At 54.0% G+C, this 27,043-nt stretch overlaps 1 protein-coding gene across 1 annotated transcript in view; it reads left to right on the forward strand.

The window, feature by feature from the left end:
- KIRREL3 (kirre like nephrin family adhesion molecule 3) overlaps nucleotides 1-27,043 on the forward strand; it is a 485,950-nt gene that overhangs the window by 425,997 nt on the left and 32,910 nt on the right. Inside the window, exon 5 of the mRNA XM_006209871.4 lies at nucleotides 22,057-22,214. Within this exon, the coding sequence (XP_006209933.1) occupies nucleotides 22,057-22,214 (158 nt within the window). The remainder of the gene's footprint in view (nucleotides 1-22,056; nucleotides 22,215-27,043) is intronic.

Below are 27,043 nucleotides of genomic sequence, written 5' to 3' on the forward strand. Positions count from 1 at the left end.
GACATCTCTTCCCAACTCTGCATCAGTGACAACATGTCGGCAGCTTGAAATTGGCCATAATGGGAGGATTTACACCTTATAAATCTCCCAGCACGACAGTCAGGGTTTTGTTTGGTGCTACGTCGCGTTTGGAGGGCTGGTTTACCAGCACACCATTCCTGCAGCCCCTCCCCAACTTCATGTGTAAAATAGGAACAAGTATTACTGTCTGTGCCCGCAGTCCACAGAGCTGTTAGACATGAATGGACGCACCCTGACCTCTTTGGCAAAACCAGGCTGGAGAACCCGCAAGTGTGAGCCATTATTTCCTGTGATTAATGTCCCTTAGTATAATCACCCTTCATCATAAAACAAGGAAGAGCAGGGACTGAGCTGTGACTCACACCAGGAACTGTGCCCAGACTGGAGAGGCTGAGGGTTTTCTCAGCAGCCTCCCCAGGGGCTGGCCTGGGCATGGGCCCCGGAGAGCACACGTGATTCAGGCCACGGCCACCCTGGAGGGCTGAAATGACGAGGCTGGGCCCCAGAGGGCCTGACTCTGACCCAGGCTCTACCCCTCACTGATAGGTGACCTCAGGCATCTCACTTTACCCCTGTGAGCCTCCAGGGATTGACAAGAAGATGAAATAAGATCCTGTATTGAAAGCCACTGGAAAAGCACACAGTGCTAACCTAACGTGAAGTTGGGGTCCGAGGAGGCCTTCCGGCAGACGTGGGAGCTGGACGTGGCCTGACGGGATGCAGGTCTAGCCACCCAGATGGAGACAGGAGAACTCGGCCCCCTATCCTGCAGCTAGTAGGAGCTAAACCATTCGTCTTAAGCACCTGCTGTGTGTCATCGCTTTTCTAGGCACTAAGATACGACAGTAAGCAAAGCAGAAAAAGTCACTTGTCTCATGGACCTTCCACCGGCGTAAGGAGACAAGCAAGTATACAACGTCCTGGGTGTCACAGAGCAGGCGAAGCAGGGTGTGAGGAGAGGGACGGCACATATTCTATATGGGCGACCGTATAAGCGTCCATATTTTGTAGAGGTAACCAGGGAGGGCCTCTTAGAGCAAGTAACATATAATCAAAGATCTGAAGAACGTGAGGGAGCTGGCGGAGCAGACGGTTGGAGAAAGAACATTCCAGATGGGGCAGGACAGGGGGAGGGGGTTGCGGGTACAGCAGAGGCCCCGAGGTAGGCGTGTTCTTGTCATTTTCCAGGAACAGCAAACAGGCCTGCTTGTTTGTGAATAAAGGAGCAAGTGACAGAGAGGAGGTCAGAGGAGCAGGGGCCGGATCTGGTGGGGTCCTGGAGGTCACAGTAATGACCGCAGGTTTGACTCTGCTTAAGATGGAGACCAGCAGAATTCCTGGGCAGCGGGGAGGCGGAATGCGGACGGCATCCTCCTGGCTGCCGTTTTGAGAAGAGATCCTGGGACTGGGAAGGAGGAGGAGATTGAATGCAGGAAACCAGTTTGGAAGCCACTGTGTCATCCAGGCGTCAGGTCCCAGCGACCCAGCTCGGGGGCAGTAGTGCAGGCGTGAGAGGCGATGAGGTGGGCCAGGGAAGGTGGGGGGCCCTGGAGGTGAGGAGCAGAGAAGGGTTCCTATGGAGCACCTGTGGTGGGTCAGAGGGCTGGAGAGGCTGGGGGACAGAGGGTCTTGAAATCGAGCTGCAGGTTCAGCTCCATTCTGCAGGTGCGGGGTCTCTGAGCAGGCAAAGAGGAGGGTGTGTAGGCCCATCCTTAAGCTGTCCACCTCCACCTGAGTCCACTGCCTCCCCTCTCTTCCCGCACTCCCTCCCAGCCCCCCAACCCAGCCCAGGGTCTGAGCAGTAGGGCTGAGGCCTGCATGGAGGAAGGGGGCCAGTCAAGTTCACAGCACCCACTGGAATCAATCGGTGCCCAGCCTGGCTGCCCTGGCTGAACCTCACCCCTTCCGGTCACCAGCTCAGAGCCTGCAGGAACCTCCACTCAGTGGCTTCTCTCTGCCTCCCTGTCCCTGAAACCTGGGGCCTCTTGGTCTGTTTAAGATGAGTGTCGGTTCCACTGGGAACTTGATGGATGGCCTCGGGTCTGGAGGCTCGTCTCTATCTGCAGGGCCTGGGAGCCCATCCATCTTCCCTTGGCAGCCCATTCCCGCCCCAGTGCTCCCCTTCCTGGGGACAATTCTAGGCATAGGTGGGTCCCCAGAGCCCAAGGGGCTCGCCTGCATCTTGTCCCCACCAGGTACAGGAAAGAGGGGAAGCATTAGAGCAGGACCAAGGCTGGAGTGAGGCACAAAATGTAAGGGGCATCCAAAAACTCCGTGATCTAGATAATACTTGAATGTCATATTTTTTTAAATCAAAATTAACACCAAAAAAGCACTACTTTCTGAACAAAAAATTAAAATATTAAATGGAGACAGGATTGGTACCGGTGCCAAGCCAAGACATACTGGAGCCTAAAGCAAGAGTTAAAAATGTGAGCCCCTATTCTGCTATTTCCATGATTTTATGTATTTTTTAATGGTTAATTTTCTTGTCAGAATGTTAATGTACTTGAAAAAATACTGAAACATTTAAAAGTAGGTGTATTTAAACCCACAACATTATTTTAAGCCTAAATATTCTGTTTACAGCAAAATGGGGTTTACTCTCATCTTGCTTTCCTGGCTTTGATGGAAGCTAAATGCATCAGTGATGATAATAATCTATGTCCCTTTGCTTATCTCATTTTTAGTTGAAAAAATGGCCATGTTTGATCATTTCTCATGACCAAGTGACCATATTAAATCATTTTTAATTAATTTCGGCTCAATGATCCTGTCTTTTTTTTTTTTTAATTGAACTGTAGTCAGTTACAATGTATCAATTTCTGGTGTGCAGCACAATGTCCCAGTTATGCATATATATACATATATTCGTTTTCATATTCTTTTTCATTAAAGGTTTTTACAAGATATTGAATATAGTTCCCTGTGCTGTACAGAAGAAATTTGTTTTTTATCTATTTTTATATTTAGTGGCTAACGTTTGCAAATCTTAAACTCCCACATTTGTCCCTTCCCACCTCCTTTCCCCTGGTAACCATAAGATTATTTACTATGTCTGAGAGTCTGTTTCTGTTTTGTAGATGAGTTCATAATGTCCTTTTTCCTTTTTTTGTTTTTTTGTTTTTAGAGTCCACATAAGAGTGACATCATATGGTATTTATTTAAAATTGTGATGGTTTCTTCATCATGGATATTTTTGCATTCATTTTGGTATTTTTTTTCAATTTTCATTTAAATGTGATTTCTCCATTACTGAGGGTTTTGGTGTGCCCATAAATTTCATGCCTGGCCTTGGATTGGAGCAGAGGGCTTAGATCGCCTGCTCCCAGCCCGAACCAGGAAAGGGTTCCAGGACCCGGGGCTGGGGGAGGGGCGCTAGGACTGAGCCAGCTCTGGGGCAGTCGGCAGTCACCGTGCATCCGTCCAGGCAGGGCCAGCTGGGGATGCTGAGCACAAGATTCAGGAGGCTGGGGGCTGGGGAAACTGCCCTGAACCTAAAGTTCCGGCTCCAACTCAGATTCCTGCTGTGTGAGGTCAGGCAACTCTCTGATCCGATCCCTGCTGGGCTCTCTGCTCCCGAGTCCCAGAGGGCCGTTCAGGCCCTGACCCGCCCTGCCCCGCCCTGCCCCGCCCTGCCCTGCCCACCTCACTGGCTCACGGTGAGGTTCAAGGTAAATAAGACGAATGCCCGCCCCATGCTGGTCAGCCAGGGCACCCGAGGCTATTCCACAGCCTCTTGGTAATGCAGCATCAGAAAGCTCTGCTGAGAGTTCAACTGAATTCCTCCACCCTCCCTCCCGGGCGCATCTTTTCTGGACGACCAGCCTCCCTGTCCTGCCCCGAGGTGTCTATTCAGTCCTATGGACCCCCATTGGCTCCCAGCCATGGCTCCGAGGCAGCCACCTGAACACCCCTTTCCTGAGCATCCGAGAGGTGGCCGGGAGCTGGGGGCTCAGAGCAGTAAGAGGTCAGGGTCTTCCCTGCACACACACCCTACCTCCCAGCCCCTTCGGCACCCTGATATTTCACCGTGAACAGCTGTGGAGGCATAAACCACGTATAAGAAAGGGCCCTTTCAGAGTCAATTTATCAAAATTTGATAGGAAGCCATAAACACTACCTGGTGGCTGTTCCCGGGCCAGCAGCCGAGCTCCCTGACCATTAGGATCAGCAGCCTCCTCCGCTCCCCTCCCCACTCCAGCCCCATCCTTCCCAGTGCCCCCCCTACCCCTACCCTCTTCTCCCCACTCCTCCACAAGAACTGGACGGAGGCTAATTGGGAGCAGGGAAGAAACTTCAGGAAAACTAATGAGTGAGTGTGTAAGTGGATGTCAGCTGAGGGGATCTGAGAAGCCATGAGGTCCATCCCCCGCCTCAGGACCATGTCACCACACCACACTCAGCTCATCCCTGACAGGGGAAACCAGGGCTCCACAGAGAGAGAGACCAGCCCCCTTTCCCTCCCTGCGTCTCCAACAACAGTTCTTCCTGATGTCTAACCTCACTCCCCCAGGCTGCACTGCAGCCCGTCTTCCCCTTCCAGTGCCATGGAGACTGTCTACAGACCATCCTGTGTGTATCACTGGCCCCCCTATTACCAATGTCCATCCTTATATTTGATAAGCCCTTGGGAACTGAGTCAAGCAAGGATGAGGGCCATGTGGCTCACAGAAGGCAAGTAAGAAAATAAAAGTCTGGATTCTGAAATCACCGTTCCTGAAAAAACACATCCGTGCTTCAGGGCACCCAGAGCCATGGGGATGAGTCACCAAGGCCACAATTCAATACCAGGTCTGACTCCAAACACAGCCCTGCAGCACTGGACACACACACACACACACATTCACTCACTCACACAATGTGCTCCAAAGTCAAATGCAAATGGTATTTCCAATTATATACCAAATGTGGATTATCCATGCCTCTGGCCACGAACATTAATGCCCATCACAGAAGCCGACTGTGGCTTTAAGACACATCCAATACATTTCACCTCAAACCGGCACTGAACACCTCACCCCGTCCATGCCTCTGAGCAGCTGATGGGCTGCTCCCGCGCGACACATATCTGTGCAGCACTGACACCCCAGGTTCCTGCACAGTGACAGTGATGTAGATCTGAGCTGAAACCCATATATTCTGATCCCAGGACACTCCCAGCAACTCTGTGCTGTCCTGTCTCTTTATAAAAAGTGTCCACCGTGCACAGAACACATTCCATGGTGAACCAATTGCTAATCAAAGGGAAAGGAAGGTCTTAGAGGGGAGGCGGCAAAAAGAAAGGAGGTGATTAAGGATCCAAGGGTGGCCAGGGCTGGCTGATGGGTCCCAGAGAGAGGGGTGGTTGGACGTGGAGAGCGGGGAGCACAGAGGATAAGAGACTTGTCCGAGGTTTCAAAAAATCCCAGGGACACCAACTGTCCTGGGTCTCGTTTGGTGATTCAAATGCCTGTAGCCACCTCCGAACCAGGAACGCCCTAAAATTGGCTTGTGAGTCCCACCTGGAGTGCCAGTATGGCCACAGGGGACCCCCTGGATCCTAGCAGGTCTTCGATGCATCTTAGTGTTTAACAGTGTTTCTAGATCTGTCTTCTCCAGGCATCCCCACCGGAAGCTTCGTTTCCCCTCCCAGCGCCCTCTTCACGCAGGTGTCACCTCCTGCCCCTCACTCATTTGCTCAGCACTCGTCTGTTAAGCACCAGCTCTGTGTGAGCTCTCAGCCGGGGCAGGACAGACAAGAAAGAACACGACAGGGCTGCTCCCTCAGGAAGTCACACCGACCCAGCCATCCGCGAGGCTCAGGAGCCCCGCAGGAGCCCAGGAGAGGCTCCCACCCAGTTCAGCCCCACAGCACTGGCTGAGGCGCCTTGCTAGACACCAGGACACACGGGGATGAGACCGGTCCCTGCTCAGCTGCAAGGTAGTGGGGGTCATGGGAGGCACTTCAGCAAAGCCTGAAGGTCCCCTAGGTGCCCGCCAGTCAGAAAGGAAGGACGGGTGCCCCAGGAAGAGGGAGCCACCCTCCCCTCCCCGCCCACCGTCCAGGGACGGGAGGGCATCTAGGCCACAGGGTGACTGCAGGCAGAGAGGCTGGCACGGGGGCTGTACCTCATAGGCGTCGGGGAGTGATGGAGAGGGCCCTCGTGGACTCACACGCCCCAGTGAGGGCCAGCCTCCCCAAGGCCAGCAAGGGGAGGAAAACAGAAAACATCACTCAGAATAGAGAGAATTTATCTTCCAATTGAGGTCCGGGCACCCACCAGTGAGTGGGATTCTTTTCAGCCTGAGGGATGACAGCACACAGAGGGTCCTATCGGGACCCTCCTCCTCCAAATGGTGGAAGGGGTTTGGGGGAGAGTGGGAGACTGGAAGGAGACCCAGGAGTGCATCAGAATCAGGGCCACGGGACAGCTGGCCCAGGGCACCACCCAGCGTGGGGGGCTCCTCCATCCTGGGGCCAGGGGTATCTGAGCCCCCACACGCCCCCGGCTGCCCAGCTCCCACTGAGGGGCCATCAAGAGGGAAAGGTCTCTAGGCTGGAGGTCAGAAAGATGAGATCAAAATCCTCATTCCGCCACTGAAAAGCTCTGAGACCTTGACACCCAGCTTCAGAACAGCACCCCCACCTCACGCGTCTCCTAGCAGCATGAGGGTGACCCCCCAGTGAGTAACTGTGGGGGGAGAATTAGCACAGTGGCTGTGTGACCACTGACACTGTGAAGTGGAAAGTTAGCATAAACACTAGGGCTGTCTGGGGAGCCGCCTTCTCCATCCCAGGCCAGCCCCCAACCCAGTTTTCCACCTTGTCACAGTTACCTGTATGTCTGTAGGGCTGTTACCCTGTATGGCTGTCTGGGAAGATCTGATAAGTTTATCGGTGGCCATTGTCATCATGGGACACCAGGGCTCCTTCCCCGTTGCTTCTCGTACATTGCACATAACATTTTACTTGAGTTTTTTCTTTTTTCCAGCTTCATTGAGATATAATTGACATATAACATTATGTAAGTTTAAGGTATATGTGTTGATTCGATACTTTTATACATTGCATATGATTACTGCCGCTCCATTAGCTAACACCTCCATCCACCACATAATTACCATTTCTGTTTAGTGGTGAGAACATTTATGACCTATTCTCTTAGCAACATTCAAATATATAATACAGTGTAATTAGCCATAATCACCATGCTGTACATTGGATCCCCAAAACTTGTTAATCTTATAACTGGAAGTTTGTACCCTTTGACCAATATCTCCCCATTTCCCCACCCTCAGCCCCTGTTAACCATCATTCTACTGTCTGTTTCTTGGAGTTCAGCTTTTTTTAGATTCCACATGTGTGCTATCATACAGTATTTGTCTTTCTCTGTCTGACTTATCTCACTGAGCATAATGCTCTCAACTTTTATACTAGTTGTCGCAAATGGCAAAATTTCCTTCTTTCTCGTGGCTGAATAGTATTCCATTATATTTTATATATATACACAACATCTTCTTTCTCTATATCCAAAACATATAAAGACCTCATACACTTCAATAGCAAAAAATCAAACAACTCAAAATTAAAAAAGGCAGAGGAATTGAACACACTGTTTTCCAAAAAAGACATACAGATGGCCAACAGGCATATGAAAAGATGCTCAACATCACTAATCATCAGGGAAATGCAAATCAAAACCATAGTGATACATCACTTCACATCTGTTAGAAGGGCTGTCATCAAAAAGACAAGAGATAACGAAGTATTGGTGAGGATGCGGAGAAAAGGGAACCTTTGTTCACTGCTGGTGGGAATGTAAATTGGTGCAGCCACTATGGAAAACAGTATGGAGGTTCTCAAAAAAATTAAAAATAGAACTACCACATGATCCAGCAATTGTACTTCTAGGATATATCCAAAGGAACTGAAATCAAGATCTTATGGAGATATCTGTACTCCCACGTTCACTGCAGCATTATTCACAGTAGCCGAGAAGTGGAAGCAACCCAAGTGTCCATCAACAGATGACTGAATAAAGAAGATGCGCTATATTATGTACAATGGAATACTACTCAGCCATGAAAAAGAAGGAAATCCTAAAATTTGTATGGAGCCACAAAAGATCCCTCATAACCAAAGCAATCCTGAGGAAGAAGAACAAAGCTAGAGATATCACACATCCTGATTTCAAACTATACTACAAAGCTACTTAAAAATTTTTTTAATAAGAATAAGAAGTTTTTTAAAAGCTACAGTAATCAAAACAGTACTGTGCTGGTATTACAGTAGACACATAGGTCAATGGAACAGAACAGAGAGCAGAAATAAACTCACGCACATACAGTCAACTAACAGCTGACAAGGCAGCCGAGCATATCCAAGGAGAAAAGGGCAGTCTCCGCAATAAATGGTGTTGGGAAAACTGGTTAATCACATGCAGAGCAATGAAATTGGCCAAAACATCACTCACAAAACATGAACTTGAAATAGAGTAAAGACTTAAACATAAGACTTTGAAACCCTGAAACTCCCAGAAGGAAACACAGGGGGAAAGCTCCTTGACATTGGTCTTGGCAGTGATCTCCTGGATTGAACACCAAAAGCAAAACCAACAAAAGCAAAAAGAAATAAGAATGACGACCTCCAGCTGAAAAGCTTCTGCACAGCAAAGGAAACCGTCAACAGAATGAAAAGGCAGCCTACAGAATGGGAGAAAATATTTGCAAATCACACACCTGCCTTGAGCTTTGCTGACACTCTGCCTTAACCGCAGGAGCCCCCGACATAACAGGAGAGCAGGCGGCGGGCCTCCACCCCAGCCACCCCAGGTCCCGGCCACCAGCACGGAGCACCTGGCACCGCTCATGCGTCTCCTCGTTCAGTCCTGCACCACATGAGGCCACCATTAGCCCCACTTTATAGATGAGGAAACGAAGCTCAGGAAGTTTAGAAACTCGCCCAAGGTCACCCTGGTCTGTCTGAGAGCAAAGACGGTGCCCACTCCTCATCCCTATACTGCTCCCCTGGGGCCAGAGATGCAGGGGTTGTGGGGCCCCAAACCCAGCCCACCAACACCAGCAAACACCAGCTGTGGGGATGACCAGAGGCCAGTGGAGAGCCCTTCCCTCCCCTGGTAAGTCGCGCCAAGAGCACAGAGTCAAGCCAACATCTCCTAGCCACCCACCCAGCTTTTCTCTGAAGGGGTGGTGATCTGATACAGAGCACACTGGGACCAAAACCATCCCCACCCACCACAGTAGTGATGAGGAAAAGGGGGCCCTCCGGGAGGAGGGGCCCTGCCCCTCTCCTGCGTGCACCACCTGCAGTGGACGCTGGGCTGGCCACCCTGACTTCCCTTCCTCCTTTCAGGACGGAAGGACTCCTCCTCAGTTGCTGGGCTGTCGGAGGTGGCCAGCTCTCTGCTGAGCCCCCTCTGGGTGGAGGACCACCTGCAGCCACAGGGAGGAAGCCCACTTCCAGTGACTGGCCCCCCAAGGATGCAAAGGCCAGCCTTCCCTCCCAGAATCAGACAGCCCGAAGGAGCCCCTCAGCTGTACTGCTTCTAGTGGGATCCACGGGGAAATGTGAGGTGCCACTCTCATGGTCCAGACTGCCCCTCTGTCCCGTTGGGGGTGATCCAGAAAGGCCTCCCCACTAGACGTCCTCAGGGCTCTACCTCAGGAGTTGGTTTGCAGGACCCCAACCCATGTCCTCCCCAGGGCGAGACAACCCTATTTCTCCGAGTGACGCCCTGTGGATGCAAAGACTTTTTACGGTCCACGTCGCAGCATCCTGGCAGACTGTAAAGCAGCAATGTTCGCCTATGAAACGTACCCTCTCCATCTCAAATGCAATGCAGTGCTCACCAATTCCTGAGGAGAAATGTGGTCTCTCTCTGTGAAGAGTGAGGAAGACAGGTGATTTCAAAAGTACCTATGATGCTCAAGTACAGATGAGCGGTGAGACGCTTTGGGTAATGAATTCTAAAAGAATCGCCCTTTTTCAAATTTAGAGGCTTGCGGGGTTTTTTCCAAAAACAGGCTCAGCTCAGAAAAAGACTTTTTTTTTCCTCTTAGGATTCTGGCAAATAGCGGATTTGGTAAATTTGCATAAAGTTGAAAGGTACATTTAGTGGTTTTTCTGGGATTCCCTGAAATGAATTTTTGTGGCAAGAGGCCCAGAGGAAGCGTTCTGCCTGTTTTCCTCACTTGGCGCGCAGCCGCTTGGCTTCACGGTTCCGCGTGACGAGGGACAGTGTATTGTCTCTGCTCCTGTTCTCCCCATGGATGACTGGCCCCTCGCTCGGCTCTCTTCTCCTCCTGCCTGTTTCTCCCTGTGCCCCCCTCCCTGAACTCGCTCTGTCTCTCTTGCTCCTCCTCCGTCTTCCCTGCGCTGCTTCAGCCAACTGCCATCTGGAACAAATGCGCGTCTTTGTACTGCGAACGGCGGTGTTCCTGATCTCTCATTTTAAAAGCCAATTATTGGGATTTTGTAAGTTTGCTTTTAAGCCCCTTAATGAGGCGACCCTTTCCCCTGCCCCTCCATCTCTGCAAAGGCTCCTGAGGCTCCAGGTACCGGTGAGGAGGGTTCCACCTGGGCCCCTCTCCCTCCGTAGCGCGAGCCTCAGGGCTCCTGGAGGAGGCTGACTTGCCAGATGGGAGCCTCTAGCAAAACCAACCATACTGATTCCGCTTTCTATTTATGGGACCAACCTGGACACTCCCGAGTCCCGCGGCGTTTTGCTGGGTCAGGGTGGCCGCCTTGAAGCTGTCCGCACAGAGCGGGGCGCACGGGGATGCAGCCAGGCGGCACTGAGGTTAGGAGAGCGCCGCTGGGCTTCCAGCGCCTGAGCCAGTTTCCCGGGTCCCCCACTTGTGAGCTGAGTGACTTGTGCCAAGCGGATTGGCCGTTCTGTGCCTCAGTTTCTCCCTCTGTGAGTTGAAGATAACTGCGAGGCCCCATGATGGCATGAGACTACTGTGAGGTCCAAATGAGTAAGTGGCAACCCATGCCACCACGCTCGACTTCTCCCCCAGCCCGAGCCACGTTGAGCGAGAGAACCTCCAAATCAAGTCAAGGTCGGAACCAGCCAGAGAGCTTTGGGAGACGCTGTGCAGCAGACATGCGCCAGAAACTCCTGCAAACATGCCCAGGAAGGGCTCTCCCCCTGTCCTGCAGCCGTCTGCACAGGAGCCCAGCCGGACAGGGCGCCGGTCCCTCCGCATGACAACCCACCTCCCCGGTGCCTGAGGGACGTTCTCCCCTCCTCCCCCTGCTGCCCTACGGTCCCACCTGCTGCCCCACGGCACACTGTTCCTCTTGCTGCTGCTCTCACGGGCCGCCCCTTCCCTGCTGATTTCTCCCTCTGGCCACGAAAGGGGGCTACCTCAAGTCCTCCTGCACCTGCTGTCCCCACACTGTCACACATCTCCCACCATCAGCCTGTGCCGGGCGCTTCCATGGACACACACACAGGCACAAGGACACACACACACACAGAGGTACACACACCCCTGCTTGCGTGGAGCCGATGTCTGTGCCCTCCCCCTCCCCATCACCCTCTCTCTCCCCCTGCTCCACACACATCCTGTGATTCATTTGTGTGCTCAGTATTAATGAAACATCCGTCTCCTCGCAAACAGCTCCTCACTGATGAGATGGCTCAGACCTTTTCAGGGTTTAATCGGAAATGAACAGAACGCTCACTCTTCCTAAACTGAGGGGGGAAACAAGTGACTTGGTGTGACTTTGTCCCTGACAACATCGGTCTCCCTTGCCTTCACCTCTCCTCCCTGGGGGTCCCTACCCATCCTGGCCTGTTACCTCCTCGTCGTCACCGTGGTCGGTGCTTTGCGGCAAGGTGCTGACCATGACGTCTAGGGAGGCTGGGGGTGCGGAACAAGGAGGTAACAGAATAAGAGGTTGAAACAAGCAGTTTCACGTGTACCTCTATCTCGTAAATCTGGCAACACTGAAAGTATCCCAACTCCTCTACTTACTGGCTATGTTACGCTGGGCAAGTAACTGTGTCAACCTCGTATGGGGTTGTTGTGAGGATTAAGTGATACTTTTTATAGCGCTGGGAGAGTCCTGGAAGTGCAAGCAGTGTACCAATGTTAGCTGTTATCCGCACCAGTGCTGTTGTGTCCTTATTGCTACCTCGGAGGTAATACGCCAGGTGGTGGGGGAAGTGCAAAGGCGCATTCAGACTCGCCAGGACCTGCAGGGGACCTAAGACAGGTCGTCAGTGTAACGGGGACTGCAGCGGGTGCCAGGGTGAAGGCAGAGGCTCAGCGCTGAGGGAGCAGGGCGAGTTCGCTTCCAGTCCGTGGGATCAGACAGGCACCGCCAACCAATATTTACTAAGGCTCACTGTGTGCTGGACACTATAATGGTACAGGGATAAAAAGAAGAACCCGGCGAGGGCCAGCCATCAAGGAGCTCACAGCTGTGGGGCAGCCAGCCATTATGGGCTCACGGATGTGGCACACGGTCTTAGGGCAGAGGCTGAGATTGTGAAAGGGCTTCCTGGAGGAGCCCTTTTGTTAACAACCAAGCGTTAACACGGCAAAGGGGGCCTTGGAGCTGATTGAAGAGAGGGTGGGATTCCAGCCAGTTAAGATGCAGGATCAGGGCATTCCCAGCAGAGGGAATATCACAAACCCTAGCATGTAGTTCTAAAGATCAGGCTATTCTTGCGGAGAGGTGAAGAGATGAGGCCAATGAAAGCATGAGAGAAAGAGCTGGGAGAGAAGGCGGGGCCGTGGAGAGCCCTGGATGTGCTGCACGCTGAGAAATGGGGCTTCATCCCGGAGCAGCGGGGAGCAATGAACACGGTCAGCAGTGGAGGTGGCGCCTGTGGACAGTCAGCTGGCCGGTGGAGGTAGAAAGGATTGGAGTGGAGCAGAGAGGCCCAGCTGTGGGCCCAGGGCTGAGGTGACCACAGGAGCCCAGAGCTTTGGGCCATCTCTCGGGAGCAAACCGGACAGCAGGCGCCCGCTGAGTCTATCAGCGAACTTCTGCCACTTAATCAACTGCCCCAAACTGAATGATCCTATGAGTCTGCCGTTTGGCTGAGCTCAGCTGAGATCACCCACCTCTGCTCCACACGGGTCGGCTGGGTTCACGCCCACCTTTGCAGCCTTCTGGTCCCATGGCCTGTCTCTCGTGGGCACAGAATGTGGGGGAACTGGAGGGCCAAGCCAGGCAGGGCAGCAGATCCCCCCTCCCCGGGGAGCAGCAGGGTCTTCATCCCGTGTCTGGTGAGGACGGGGAGGGGGAAATGGAGAGAGACCGCCGCTTCCCAGGCAGACAGCGCAGCAGAATTCTAAGCCCCAGGCACTCAGCCAGCCATCTTTCAAGGGAATGAGCCCAGTCTGCCTGGAGAACAAATAACATGTATAAAATGCTGGACCACTTATAAAGCGTCTTCCCCACTGCATCTCACTTGATCCTGGCAGCTACAGAGCAAATCTGGTCTCATTATATTTTCTACTTTACAAGTGAAGAAACTGAGGTATGGAGAGGCTAAGAGACTTGTCCGTGGCCACAAACTAGCACAGGTAGGTCTCAGCATTTGAGCCCAAGCTGCCTGACCTTCAGTTAGCTAAGAAAAGGGAAAGTGACAATTGGGAAAGAGTGACTTATTCCAAGAATTGCAGGTGATTCTTATCCACAGGAATAAATTGAGTTAAGAAGAGACGGGAAATGAGGCAGGAGAGGTTGGCAGGAGCCAAGAAGTTCAGACTTTGCCTAGGTGGCAGTGGGAGACTTTTGAAAGCTTTTAAACAAAGGAATGCTGGCTATTCAGTGAATGGTGAGGGAATGAGTAATTGAGTATGTAGGTGAATGATCAAACTGCTGTAAAGAGCACTGTGGGGCAGTGAGGCGGGTGGAGAAGAGGGTATTAAGTACTGTCACCCAAGCGAAAAACAACGAAGGCCTGAGCCAGGGAGACTGTTGGTGATGACAACAGACAAAATTGTTTCTCTTCCTTCCTTACCTGTGGTACTCAGTTCTGCCTGTAGTCATCATTCATGTCAGCAAGTATTCTTGAGTTGGTGTTGTTTCTTTTTAACACCTTTATAGTGATATGATTCCTGTACAGTAAACTACACATATCTCAGATGCACAATTTCACGAATTTTGACAGAGGCATGTACATCAGTGAAACCACCATCACAGTCAAGGTAGTTCACATTTCCATCACTCCTCAAGAGGTGCAAATTTCACACTCCCAACTTATCCCTTCCCACCCTCTTTGCCGCCTGGTAACCACAAGTTTGTTCTCTGTGTCTGCGTCTGTCGACAAGAGACAAATCTGAGAGCTATTTCAGAGAATTAACCAGGATGGTTAGCAACACCGGGTGAAGGAGAATAGAATCCAGAAAGACGCACAGATTTCTGGCTTTAGTAACTGAATGGTGGTGCCATTCCCCAAAATAGGAGATACGCCTATTTGGGATTTGTCAACATGCAGATGTTGGCTCAGTCCACAGGAAAGCAATGGATGGAGTTTAGAATGACGTATGCAGGTAAGAGCAAGCCCCAGGGATGACTGACAGTTACGGGTGGGAAGAAGGCAGAAAGCAGCATCCAGAGAGGCCGGGAGAAAACCAGAAGAGGACCCTGGCGGCCAGGTTAGGATTTCCCTGTTCCCTGCCTGTTCTTATTTTTAATTAGAACTACTTACCAACACCCAACATCGTATTATGTATTTATCCATTTATTGTGTCTCTCTCACTAGAATATAAACTCCACCCAGGCAGGAGTTTTGCGTCCCCGGTGCCTTGAACAGGGCCTAGCACGCAGAGGATGGATTTTCTGAACGCACTTTGAGCTGGCCCTAAAAAGCTGACCCTAAAAAACTGGTGCATCTCAGTCCTCTTTACGTTCTGCAGTTCTGCACTTTGGCCATTAGGTGGCGCGTCTATGCGCGCGAGGAAGCTGGAGGCTGGGATGACACGCGGCCCAGAACCTGAGGACAGGGCAGAACGACGAAAGGGAGCCCCACCCTGGATGTGAGCAGCAAGAATCATTCCTCCACTCCCGCAGCAGACGTCTCTCGATCACAAACTGCGAGCCAGGCCCACGCCTCCTTGAGCCCTCTGAAATCAGCTTAGGGATGCGGGGTCTGAATGCGCAGGAATAGAGGCTGGGGGCAGGGGGCTGGGTGGGAAGGGCTATGAAGCGCTGCCCCAGCTCCAGGGGCGGTCCGTGCGCTGCTCTGACTCCAGCAGAACCTATCACAGGATCACACAAACCTGGCTCTAAATTGCAACCCTACCCCTTACCTGCTGTGTTGCTTAGCTCAGTAATTTGCCCTCTCTGACCTCTAGATTCCTAATCTACAAAATGGGAAGATCCTAATAGCACCTGTTTCGAAGGATACTGAGAATAAAACAGGAGGGCCCTTGGCCCAGTGTTGTCCACATAAACAAAACTAAATACTATTCTTAAAAACTGGACGTGATGTCTGTCTCACCCTTTACAAAGCTCTCCTCGTTCTTCACATCATAAAGGTAGCCCTCACAACAACCCCGCAGTTATCTTTATTGTCCCACTTCCCAGGTAAGAGGGCTAAGGTTGTCAGATTATATAACTCGCCCGCAATCATACAGCTTGTAAAGGGATGGACTCAAGCCAGGTTCGGCTCAGGAAACACATACGGGATATTTACAGAGTGGCAGGTGCTTTGCCAGGTGACAGGGACCGAGGATGGATGAGGCTGCTGTCCAGGAGAGAGACAAACGTGCGAATCGTTTCCAGAGAAGAGGTTATATATTGAGACAGAAGGGTGCCTGGGATGCTATGGGATCACAGACAAAAGTCACTTGATCCAACCAGGAGATCCCAGAAAGACCTTATGGACTAGGCAACCCCTTAGCTAAATCTGGAAGGCTGGGTAAGAGTGATCCGGGGAAAGAAGGAACTCCAGCATCCCAAGATAAAGAACTGCCCGTGCAAAGGCACCTGTTATGAAACCGGTTCATATTGGGTTCTGCCTTCAAACCCAGTGTACAGTGAGCAGAACGCTAGCCCAGAGAGTCACGAAGGCAACAGGGGGCCAATCAAGGGACGAAGGGCCCACGCGTGTTCTCATTATCTGGTGAGCCTTTTTACAAAGCACTCATCCATTTGTAACCACCCTCAGAGGCCTCCAGAGCAGTACTCCTCAGACATCAGTGTACATATACGTTATCTGGGTCTTTTTTAAGCGTAGATTCAGATTTAGGTGGTCCTGAGGAGGAGCTCAAGTGTCTGTATTTCTTTTTTTTATTATGGAAGTATAGTCGGTTTACCATGTAGTGTCAGTTTCTGGTGCACAGCATAAAGTTTCCATCATACATGTACATACGTACATTCTTACTCATATTCTTTTTCATGGTAGGTTACTACAAGATACTGGATATAGTTCCCTGGGCTGCACAGTATAAACTTGTTGTTGATCTATTTTACATATAGTAGTTTTACATATCTACAAATCTCCAGCTCCCAATTTATCCCTTCCCACCCCATCTGCATTTCTAACAAGCTCCCAGGCGGTGCGGAGGCTGCAGGTCTGTCCCAGGCACACACTTTGAGAAGCAGAGTTCTCCCCATCAGCTCCAAGAGGGCAGGATGTGTCTGGTTTCACTCAACTACACAGACTATGACGTTGAAGAGGCTGAAAGAAAGACATGGAGGAAGAAAAGTCGGGAGCTGAACACTGATGCAAAGACAAGCCTCTTCGGTGGCAAACCTCCTCTTCCCTCCAAGCCAAGGGCCCTCTGAGCTGCCATCCTGCCTGCCTGCAGCCTTCTCCCCAGCCTATGACCCAGACAAACCAGACTGGGATCCCTGTTTGACCGAGGGATCTCATGCTTCCAAGAAAACAGGCTGAGAACCACCACCACCCGAAGCCCTTCCCGCCCAGGCTTCCCCTCTTCAGAAATGGCAGCAAGCAGTCAGTCGCCCAAGACCAAGCCACAGAGACGTCCTAGCCAGTTCTCACCTGCCACCCCCAGCTCTACCCACTCCTCTGCGCACACGCAGCACTCAAACTGCTGGCCTCAGAGCCAAGTCCCATGACAGACCCCTCACCCAGGATCTTTCATTTATTCATTCAACAAATATTTACTGAAAACCTACCGCATGCCGGGCACGGGTCTGGACAAGGCAACGCTGCAGTGACCGAGACAGACAGGGTCTGTCTTTGTTCTCAGGGAGCCTCCTTTCCAGTAAAGGGAGATAATAAATGAATCCAGCGATAAAGAAAACTGAAGTGGGCTGGTGTGATGGAGACTGATTGAGGGGCTGTTATGCAGGTTGGCCGTCCTCACCGAGGATGTGACATTTAAGCTGCACTGTCATTGACAGGGAGAAGCCAGTGGGATAAGGATACAGAAAAGAGCATTCCAGATGGAAAAGCCGTGGGGCGGGGCGTGGGGAGGGTCGCGTGACTGAGGGGAACCATGTCCCAGAGGCAGGATGGGGCCGGGGTGCAGGCACTTGTAGGCACTTGTAGGCGCTTGTAGGTGCTTGTAGGCAACTGAGAGGAGTTCAGATTATATTCCAAGGAGAGTGTGGAGCCCCTGGAGGTCCTGGAGCAGAGCACTGCCACAACCAGACTGTGTTTTCACCAGACTGCTGCTGGAGAACTCGCCGTACACAAGTTGAACAAGACTGGGGCGGGCCTGCCCTCCAAGGAGCTTAGTGTCCACAAGGTATTCCCGGGGAGGGGGAGGATGACCTTGCTGACCTCCCCACCTGTGCCACTGGCGTCATAACCTCCACATCCGTGCAGCTGTGACTTCCCTTGGCAGCTGTGCCCCATCTACCATCTCTGGAGACATCGTCTGGGCTGGCAGAGCATCCGGGGACTTCTGGACGCCCAGCAAGGGCCACTTAGGTGACCAGCTGGACTTTGGAGGAAACCTCAGAGGGCTGCCCATGGCCTGGCACCGAGGGAATTTTCCCAGCCTGTCTGGGCGAGGTTGGCCAACCCCACAAACCAAGACCAAGGACTCAAATGGACCTGATGCCTTGTGGTTGCCAGACACTGAGGCAGAGAGCAGTTCCAGGCTGGGGCGGAAACCCTCTGAACCCAGCCCCACTTTGCCATCTGTGCAGCCGATGTCCTGTGGGAAGGACAGCCAGATGGTCACCCCTGGCACAGGCTCCAGGCCAGAAGTCCAAAGCCTTCTGATCGTGGGAGCCCTTCTCAGAGACAGCCGTGGGGCTAGGGGCCATTCCATAAACCTTCAGCCACAGAATCTCTTACTTCCGTAAAATGGTATCAAGAGCCCTAGTGCACAAAACAGATGAAAGCTTGACCTCCCTGGTGGAGCCGGGCTGGCTCCCCCATCCTTCCCTGCCCTCACTCACTGAAGCTCTGCACAGTCTGTCCTCTCTGGCCTCGGTTTCCTTCTCCGTCAACGCCGAGCTGCACCTGCCTCCCTGCCAGCCTCCCCACGTGAGCCCCCTCGCCCTCGGCAGCAGAGCCTGGAGAAAGTCCTCAGGGGCTCCCTCCCGCACAGGGAGGGGGGCGCCCCACAGTGCCCAGCCACGCATGCGGCGCCGTCTGCAGGGCTGGTGGCCCGAGAGGGGCAGAGCAAGAAGGAAGGCCCCCCAGCCGCCGGCCCAACTCCTGGTGGCAAGAGAGTAACCTGCAAAGAGCCAACCAGCCCACGACGGCGGGACCCTCAGCCGCAGGATGTCCCTTTCATAAGCAGCACTGAGGAGCCAGTGGGTTCTCACTCCCACCAGCGCCTGTCGGGCCAAGCCTTCCAGCTCTAGGGACCTGCTCTGTCTCGGAACCGCTCAGGTCCTCCAGGCCTCAGTCACCCAACGGTTAATGCATTTCTTCCTGACTGACAACAAGCACAACACCGAAACAGTCAACTATTTTTATCTCCGGATTAATCACAAAAGGCTAATGCTTCCACCTTCCCTGTGATTAAAAATTAGGAGACCAAGCTCTACAGTGGCTCAGGATAATAACCAATCCGGAGAGGGCTTGATGTATGAATAATGCATCTCCGGCTCGGGCTGCTTGAGACTTTCTCCCCTCCTGGCCCCCAGCTCCGGGCCCCCATCTAAATGGAGGGGTAATGAGTGCCCCCTCCCGTTGGAGCCACAGCTGCCAAGAGCGACTGTTGATTTCTATTCAGCCTGCTGGCCCTCAAACCTCCCCCTCCTCCCCCACCCGCCCCCACACACCCCAGCCCCATCCGCACCCCCCACCCCATCTGGTGTGCACCGAGGCGGAGGCCGATCAATAATGCATGGTTACATGAATAACCGGCGTGATAACCACTTATTCAGGAAGACGTAATCAGGGCCCATTCTGAGACTGTGTGTGTGTGTGTGTGTGTGTGAGTGAGCCTGAGCACACACACAGCACAGTCCCACTTCCCTCTTCCCTCCTCTAACCCAATATTCCAAAACACAGCACCAGACATCCTTGGGTGGAGGGTAGAGCTCAGTGGTAGAGCACATGCTTAGCATGCACGAGGTCCTGGCTTCAATCCCCAGTGCCTCCATTAAAAACAAACAAATAAACAAACAAAAACAAAACACAGCACCAGAGAAGCAGGAGGGAAGGGCCCGCCCCCTACTGTGCTTGCTTTTTGGAAAGGCCCCCTCAGTCTCTACGCTGTGATCGTAGGAGGTTCCGCTGAGCAAAGGCCCAGAGACAGTCAGTTCTCAAACCTGGTCACACCCTGGAATCCTCTGGGAGCTTTAAAAAGCCCTGCTGCTCGGGTCCACCTCCCAGGATGGGGATTTAGCTGGTGTGGCCCAGCAATGGGACATTTAAGTTTAACAACTCCCCTAGAACGCTGTAAAATGCAGCCTAGGTTGAGAATCACTGTCTCAGACCCAACAAATGTCAGTGCCCAGGGGAGGGCTCCAGATCACCTTTTATATCTGAGGAAATAAAAGCGGGAAAGGGGACGGCCTTCCCGCTCCAGCCTCTGGTCTCGGGCACTTTCCACAATCGCTCCCCCTTGGCTCACCACTGGGGAGGCCCAGAGACAGGATGGTCAGATACTTATTCTGCTCCTGAAGCTTCGGATGGTCCTTTCCAATCTCCCTGGCCCTCCTCAGGCTGGGCCTGAGGACCTCCATCCGGAGCAGCGAGCAGGAGAAAGCTGCCACCACAGAGGGAGGGCGGGAACCCCAGCCCAGCCCAGCCCTCCCCCTGGAAAGGCCGTAGCTCAGAGATAAAATCCCTTCCTCAGCACTGTCGCACCCACCGCCCATTTCTGGAAAGCCCTCATTAGCCTCCCCGTGGCTCCCTGGCCACACCCGCACCAAGGAGGCCTCTGGCACTAATGAGGGGGTAAGGGCTGGGCGGGGATGGGGGGCTGTCTTCACCGTCCAGCCCACACCCACCATCTGCCTGCACCCAGGGCCCCCTGGGAGGCTGAGCAGGGTTGAATGAGGCCGACTTCCTTCCTGGGCCAGGATTGTGCCGGAGTCCTGGAGCTGCTGAGAGCAACTTGGAAGCCCTAGGGTTTTTCCCTTAGAAAATAGACACTTGGGGGTTGGCACTCGCTGGGCTGTAGTCCTGAACCAGGCCTCCTGGAGGCCGGAAGGGCAGGGCCAGAGCCTCCAGCTGAAGGTGCACTGCTCTGGGTACTTACCTGGCCCCAGGGTCTCCTGGAGTTTCCTGAGGATCCAGGGAGGAGCAGGAGGGAGTGGCAGGTGGGAGTGGGGGCGCTGGAAGGCCGAGCTACTAGGTCAGGGCTGGCCTCCTCTGCCTGGAGCTGCCGGCTCCCCCAGCCTGCAAGCGCAGAAGGTCGCCTGCTTCCCGGCTGGAAGGATGGCCTTTCTCTGGCTACTGGGCAAAGGAGGCCCTTTGCGCAAAGATCCCAACTTCTCACCCAACGACCCCTACGTCCACTCACTGAGCAGACTTGCAGCCCAGCCCTCCCCAGGCCTCCAGAACTGACTGACCGGCCCCTCCCCAGGAGAGGAAGACCAGGGGTTCTTCAGGCGGTCTCCAGGGGGCCCTGCCCCTTCTGGTTTGTCCAGGGAGGAAAGGTGGGGAGCAGCAGAGGCCTGAGACCTTTGTGCGTCCACAAGCACGAACATCAGAAGAGGCTCTGTGACCTTCGTTCAGTCACTTAACTTCTCTGGGCCTTTTCTCCCGACAGAGGTCACCCATCTTCATACCTGCCTATCCCCACACCCCATGCTCATCATGGGGATGGAAGGTGTGACTCTGCTGGAGTTGGCCGATGTTCATGGAGCTTCTGCCAGGCACTGGGCTCTGTGCTGGGCACCGTGGGCACCCCCCGTCTCTCAGCGGGGACCACACTACTATGAAATGGAGTGGAAGAAACGGGCAGGAGAGATTGTCTGACTCTGGGATGAGGGGTTGGAGCCGCTCTGGGTGACTTAAGTGCTAAGAAGATGCCGGGGGTAGCGCGGTCCTCTGAAACACCGTCTCGGCCTTCAGCAGTGGCCTGTCACCTGTCCCCTGCGAGGGAAGCGGCCAGCCTGGTGCTCTGAGTGTCCGGGGACCTGCTTCCAGCCCTGGCTCTGCCACTCACTCGCTAAGGGACCTCGAGCAAGTCACTTAATCCTGCTGAGCCTCGGTTTCCGGGTCTGTGTAATTGGGCTAACAATGTTTACCTCGCAAGATTGTCGTGAGGATTCAATCGGACAACAGATGTGATAGGACTCTGTTTAAAAAGAGAGAGAGAGAGAAAAGAAAGAGAGAAGTTAAAAAGAAAGAAACTGGGAGTGTTATCCGGGCAGCAGCCGTGCTTCCCGATCTGTGAACCGGGTCTGCCCTGTCCCCTCGCAGGCTGCCCCGCGGGATGAGATGATGACACGAATGTTCTCTGCAAATAAACACGGGAGAGTGTCAGGGTGTCAGGGATCCCTGCTGCTGCTGCTGCTGCTGCTGCTGCTGCTGCTGCTGCTGTTACAATACAGGGGATTATGCATTTTTTTAAAGAGTGATCATTACGGTTTGTCATCCTCTCCATAAAATCAGCCCAGCCCGAGGGGAAGGGCGCCCTCAGCCTGACCTCTCCCTCCACCCCCTCTCCCTGCAGTGCCGCCCGATGATCCTGTCATCCTCGGGGGGCCCGTGATCAGCCTGCGGGCCGGGGACCCCCTCAACCTCACCTGCCACGCAGACAACGCCAAGCCTGCAGCCTCCATCATCTGGTTGCGGAAGGGAGAGGTCATCAACGGGGCCACCTACTCCAAGGTGAGGCCGGGGCAGACGGAGGGAGGGGGCTGCGAGGAGGGGCCGCCTCCCCTCATCCCTCTGCCTCCCTTGCTCTGTGTCTGTGACTTTCTGCCGCTTTTTCTTTCTGGCTCTTTGTCTCTCCGCCTCTCTGTGTCTTTCCTTTCCTCTCTCCTGCTGTGGCTCTTTATCTGACCTTTTCTGTCTCTCCTCCTCTCTCTCTTCCCTGGGGTAATCGCTGGGCTTGGGGAAGACCCTAAGGACAGAGTGGTCAGAGGAGGAGACTCCAGAAGTGGCCAGTGCCTGATAAAATACAGGACACCCAGTTAAACTTGAATCTCTGCCAAACAGCAAATAACTTTTTAGTGTGAGTATGTCCCGAAGATGGCATGGGGCGTACTTCTGGGCCATACTTATACTAAAGATCACTCCTTGTCTCTCTGAAGCTCACACTTGACTGATGGCCTAGATTTTCATTTGTTCAAGCTGGCCGCTTCCCCAGGGCTGCCCAGTGAGGCTGTTTAGGTATTTCCTGCCCCAGGTGCCTGGCTGGGGAGGGCGGGAGGGGACCAGGGAGGGCCGAATCCAGCCCCTAATCCCTTACCAAGCCCTGCGCCCTACTGTACCTACCTGCGGGGGCGCTTTTCTCTAATTCGCACGAGCTGCCGTGCGTCGGAAGGTCCCTGAACTGGTCTCTGTGTTTGCCGTGTTTCATATTTTCTGTATTTTATGATGTTGTGACATCCTGAGGAAGGACTGTCCCTCCCAGGGCTGGCTAGTTCCTAGAGACAGCAAACAGCTGAGAACAGGCCTCTGGTGTGCAAACCGAACAGCCCTGGTCCCCCCCTTTCTCAGGGAATGACCATCCAGACAAGGTGAAGAAGGAAGGGCGTGTCCCTCCGGTCTGTCCCGTGCCCCCCGGAAGCTGGGTCGGCCTGGCCTCTGCCAGGGTTCATGTCCCAGAGGACATGCCCCCATTCCTTATACCCAGCATTTTGTCCTCATCCACACGGAGAAGGGCCCTGGGAGAGCCTGGCCCCGTGTGACTGCGCACCGGAGCAGGGAGGCCACACTCCACCCCCTACCCCGCCCAACCCTGTCACATTCCCACCACCCTGATGGGAATGACAGCCCTCAGCAGGGAGGGGGCTGGGTTCCACCCCTGCTGTGTAACCTCAGGAAAGTCATGTGCTCTTGGCCTCAGTCTCCTTGTCTGCGAAACAAAGGGTCTGGATCAGGGACTCTGTGTCAGTCTGCTCGGGCTGTCTTCATAAAACACTGCAGACCAGTGGCTGAAACCACCAGTCACCCAGCACGCTCCATCCCATCTGTCCGTCTTAGTGGCTGGAGTCCCTCCCTTAGATGCAGCTGCCACTCATCCTGGCCTCCTTTGTGACGGGCACCCCTGCTGGCCCCTGGGGCACAAGACTGGGGTTCAGCCCCTGAGGATGCAGGGTCTGGGGCAAAAGGCACTGTGCAAATCCCCACCTCCTATTACGGCCTTATTCAAAACACGTGAGAACAGGCACCCAGTAGATCCTCTAGACAGCTACTAAAAGGGGAAACAGCGTTAACATTTAATGGTAACTCACAAGCCTTGGACCAACTAAAAGGGGAAGCAGAGAGATGGTAAAAGAAAAAAACAAAGGGGCCCAGCAGGTGGGCGAGGTGGGTGACTAGGGAGAGAGAGGAGGCCTTGTTGCCAGGCAATCAGGCCACTCCGGCCCTTTCCAGGCTGTGTGCATATCAATGAACATCCCAGATTTAGCACCAGGCTTGGGGCACCCACACTGCGTTCCCTCCAAACCTCCATCCTCCCTCACCTGTGACGAAGCAGGCGTCACCAGGCCTCCCACCTCTAGGAGCTCAGCCTAGCTCTCCACTGCCCAGCTGAGGCTTGGGGTCTTTGGAAAGAGCAGAGTGGCAGCAGCTGCCCACGCCGGACAACCTCACACCGCGTGCAGTTTGCCCCCCACCAGCCCAGCCCTGCCACCACCACTGCCAATTGAATGCCAAGTGCCTGCCCTGCCGGTAGGACAGGGGAGCTGGGTGCACAGACAGGAAGCAGCACAGGAAGGCAGGCAGGGTCCAGGGATGAGCCCCAGGCCTCCCACAGCCTCCGGGACAGTCAGGAAAGCTCTTTAGAAGCAGTCCGTGCACACGCACACAGGCAGAGGGACGGAAGCCCACCCAGGCAGGCCTCGGTCCTGGCATGCTCACCCCTGCAGGTGAGGCATGTATGCCCACTCCTGGTCCCTACCTGCACATACAGGTGGGCTGGGTCCTAGTGAACCTGCAGGAGCTGCCATCAGGGTCACACTAGTGCCCCTCAAGCTGGAGGGAGAGCTGCCCCAGGCCTTGGAGATGGTGGCCCCAGAAATGAGTGACTCACCATTAATAATCCACTGACACCCCCTCCCCCTGCGCTGATGTGTGTGCTTATGAAGGTTTCTGAAGCAGGAGGTGGGGGGCTGGGGCCCCGGGGTGCCCCCAGAGCCAAGTTCAGGGGAGGGAAGACAGAAGAAGGAGCAAGGAAGACAGGGAAGCAGGACTGTGACAAGAATCAGCAAATGAGAGAATGTTCACCTGGCCCGGACCTCTAAGTCCAAGGGCTTCTTTTGCATGTGAGAAGAAGGGAGGCCAGGCGAGGTTTCTACCAGAGAAAGAAAGGAAAGGTGAGGAGGGAGCAACGAGGGAAGGAGGAACTGGGGTGAGAAGATGGAGGCCCAGCTCTTCGCCCCAAGGCTTGGCTCCCTCCCCACAACTGGACCCGTGAGCTGGGGGCCTGGGTGGGGTGCTCAGGGCCTCCCCTGGGGAGCGGGCGCTGAGCTCTGCCCTTGCTTAATGAACACATCTCCCCTTCCCTAATTAGGTGGAACAAACAACTTGGACCAGAATTTTTATTTCCCAGAAAAGCACACGCCTGGACACAGTAAATATGTCATTCATCATCATTCTGGGCGAGGAGCCCCCTGCGTGCAGGGAGCAGGGCAGCAGCCAGGGGCCTAATTAGGAGCTCGGGCCGCTTCCTCCCCTCCGGCAGGCAGGCACCCGGTAGGCCCTGCTCCCCTCCACCCCTCAGCAGAGCAAGCCGTTGTCGTTGGTTCCTGGCAGAGTAAAATTTATGTAAATGTCCCTGTTAGCACAACGGGAAAGTAAAGAAAAGGAGAAGGAAGAACAAAACGGCTCTCCCTCCCCAACTCCCCCACCCCAACCCCGAGGACTTATTTTCATCCAGGAAATTGTTCTTATTATCACTTGGCTATTTATAGACCCAGGAGGTCTGCTGGAAAGCCCTGAGCCAGCCCGTTGCCATGGTTCGGCCGAGCTCCGGGCTCCGGCTGGGCTTGGGGCTAAACCACCCCCACCTCCAACCCCACCCCCGTTTGCAGGCCTCCAGTTTAGCGCCCTGGCCCTGAGGCTGAGCTCAAGACCCTCACCCCACTGGCGCCTGGGACTGACCACGTCACCCTCCATCCCTCTCCGAGATCCCTCTGCCCAGGGTTGAGGCCCCCACCCCGCGTCCTGGGAAAGAATCAGACTGGACCCAAGCCGGTTTAGAGCAGAGGAGAGACAGTCCAGGCCTGCTGCCCTGCTCTGTGGATCTCCCTGGCATCTGAGTCTCGCTTTGTCTACAGCAGGATGAGCTGTTCTGGACCGAGGCTCAAGTCCTGTTCCCCTGGTGCTGGAGGCTACTGAACTGGGGACCCAGAGGCAGGGTCCAGCAGCCTGCATGTCACTGCTAAACTCGGAGGCTCCTTAATCGTCTGAATGTTCCCACCTTTAAGTGAGGTCACACTAACCGCTTTCTAGGGTCTCCAGAGGCCGTGAGGGGGGCCGTGGGCGCAGGGATCGCCATTCTCAAGCGCAGATCCCAGCCCTGCCCAGCGAGGTCCTGACTGACTTTGAACTCAGTCTTCTCTTCTGTTATGTAGGAAACAAGACGCCCTTCCCCCAGGGCCCTGTGAGGATTAGAGACGATGTTGGGGCTCTTTCCAGGGAGATCTGAGCAAGTGGCCTGTTCTTCTATTCCTTGGCTCTGGCCGTGATGAAACAAGACGGTGTCAGGCACCGCTTCCCTGTAGGGTCAGGTTCCTCTCTGGGGCGCCGTGAGCAAGTCCAGGCCCCCCACTCCTAGCGGCCCTCCTGCCCAGCCCGCTCCCCAGCACGCACCCACCTCAGTGGGCCATCGGGGAGCTCAGGGAGCAGAGCACCAAGCTGATGGGGAGGTGGCCGGAACGGGGCGCAGGGGAGGAAGCGGTGGCAGCAGTGACGGAGAGCAGCTGCTGTGGGGAATGACCTCGTGGTCACGGGGAAGACAGGAGACCTTCAGGCCCGGCGTTAGTTTCTGGGGCTGCCGTGACCAAGTAGCACAACTCGTTTCTTCAGACAACCAAAGTTTGTCGTCTCACAGCTGTAGAGGCCGAAAGTCTGAAATGAAGGTGTGGGCAGGGCTGGGCTTCCTCCAAAGGCCAGGGAGGACCGTCCTGGCTCCCGGCATTCCTTGATAGCATCACTCCAGTTTCTGCCTCCTTCTTCCCTCGGCCTCCTTCCTGTGTCTCCCTGTGTCTTTCCTCTTCTTGCAGGGACACCAGTCAGGGGGTTGAGGGCCCACTCTACATCCAGGGTGATCTTGTCTCAAGATCCTTAACTGATTACTAGGGACTTGACTAAGTTGTGAAGGCCCTGTTTCCCAGTCAGGTCACATTCTGAGGCTCCGGGTGCACACGAGTTGAGGGAGAAACTATTACAAGCCCACTCCGAGCCCGTCTTACTTATTTCGCCACCACCCTGAAGTGAGTTCGGTCAACTCCATGCCCTCTCTTGATCACACCTGTTTGCCCCCGGTC

The sequence above is a fragment of the Vicugna pacos genome, chromosome 33 (assembly GCF_048564905.1).
Source record: "Vicugna pacos chromosome 33, VicPac4, whole genome shotgun sequence".
NCBI classification, from domain to species: domain Eukaryota; kingdom Metazoa; phylum Chordata; class Mammalia; order Artiodactyla; family Camelidae; genus Vicugna; species Vicugna pacos.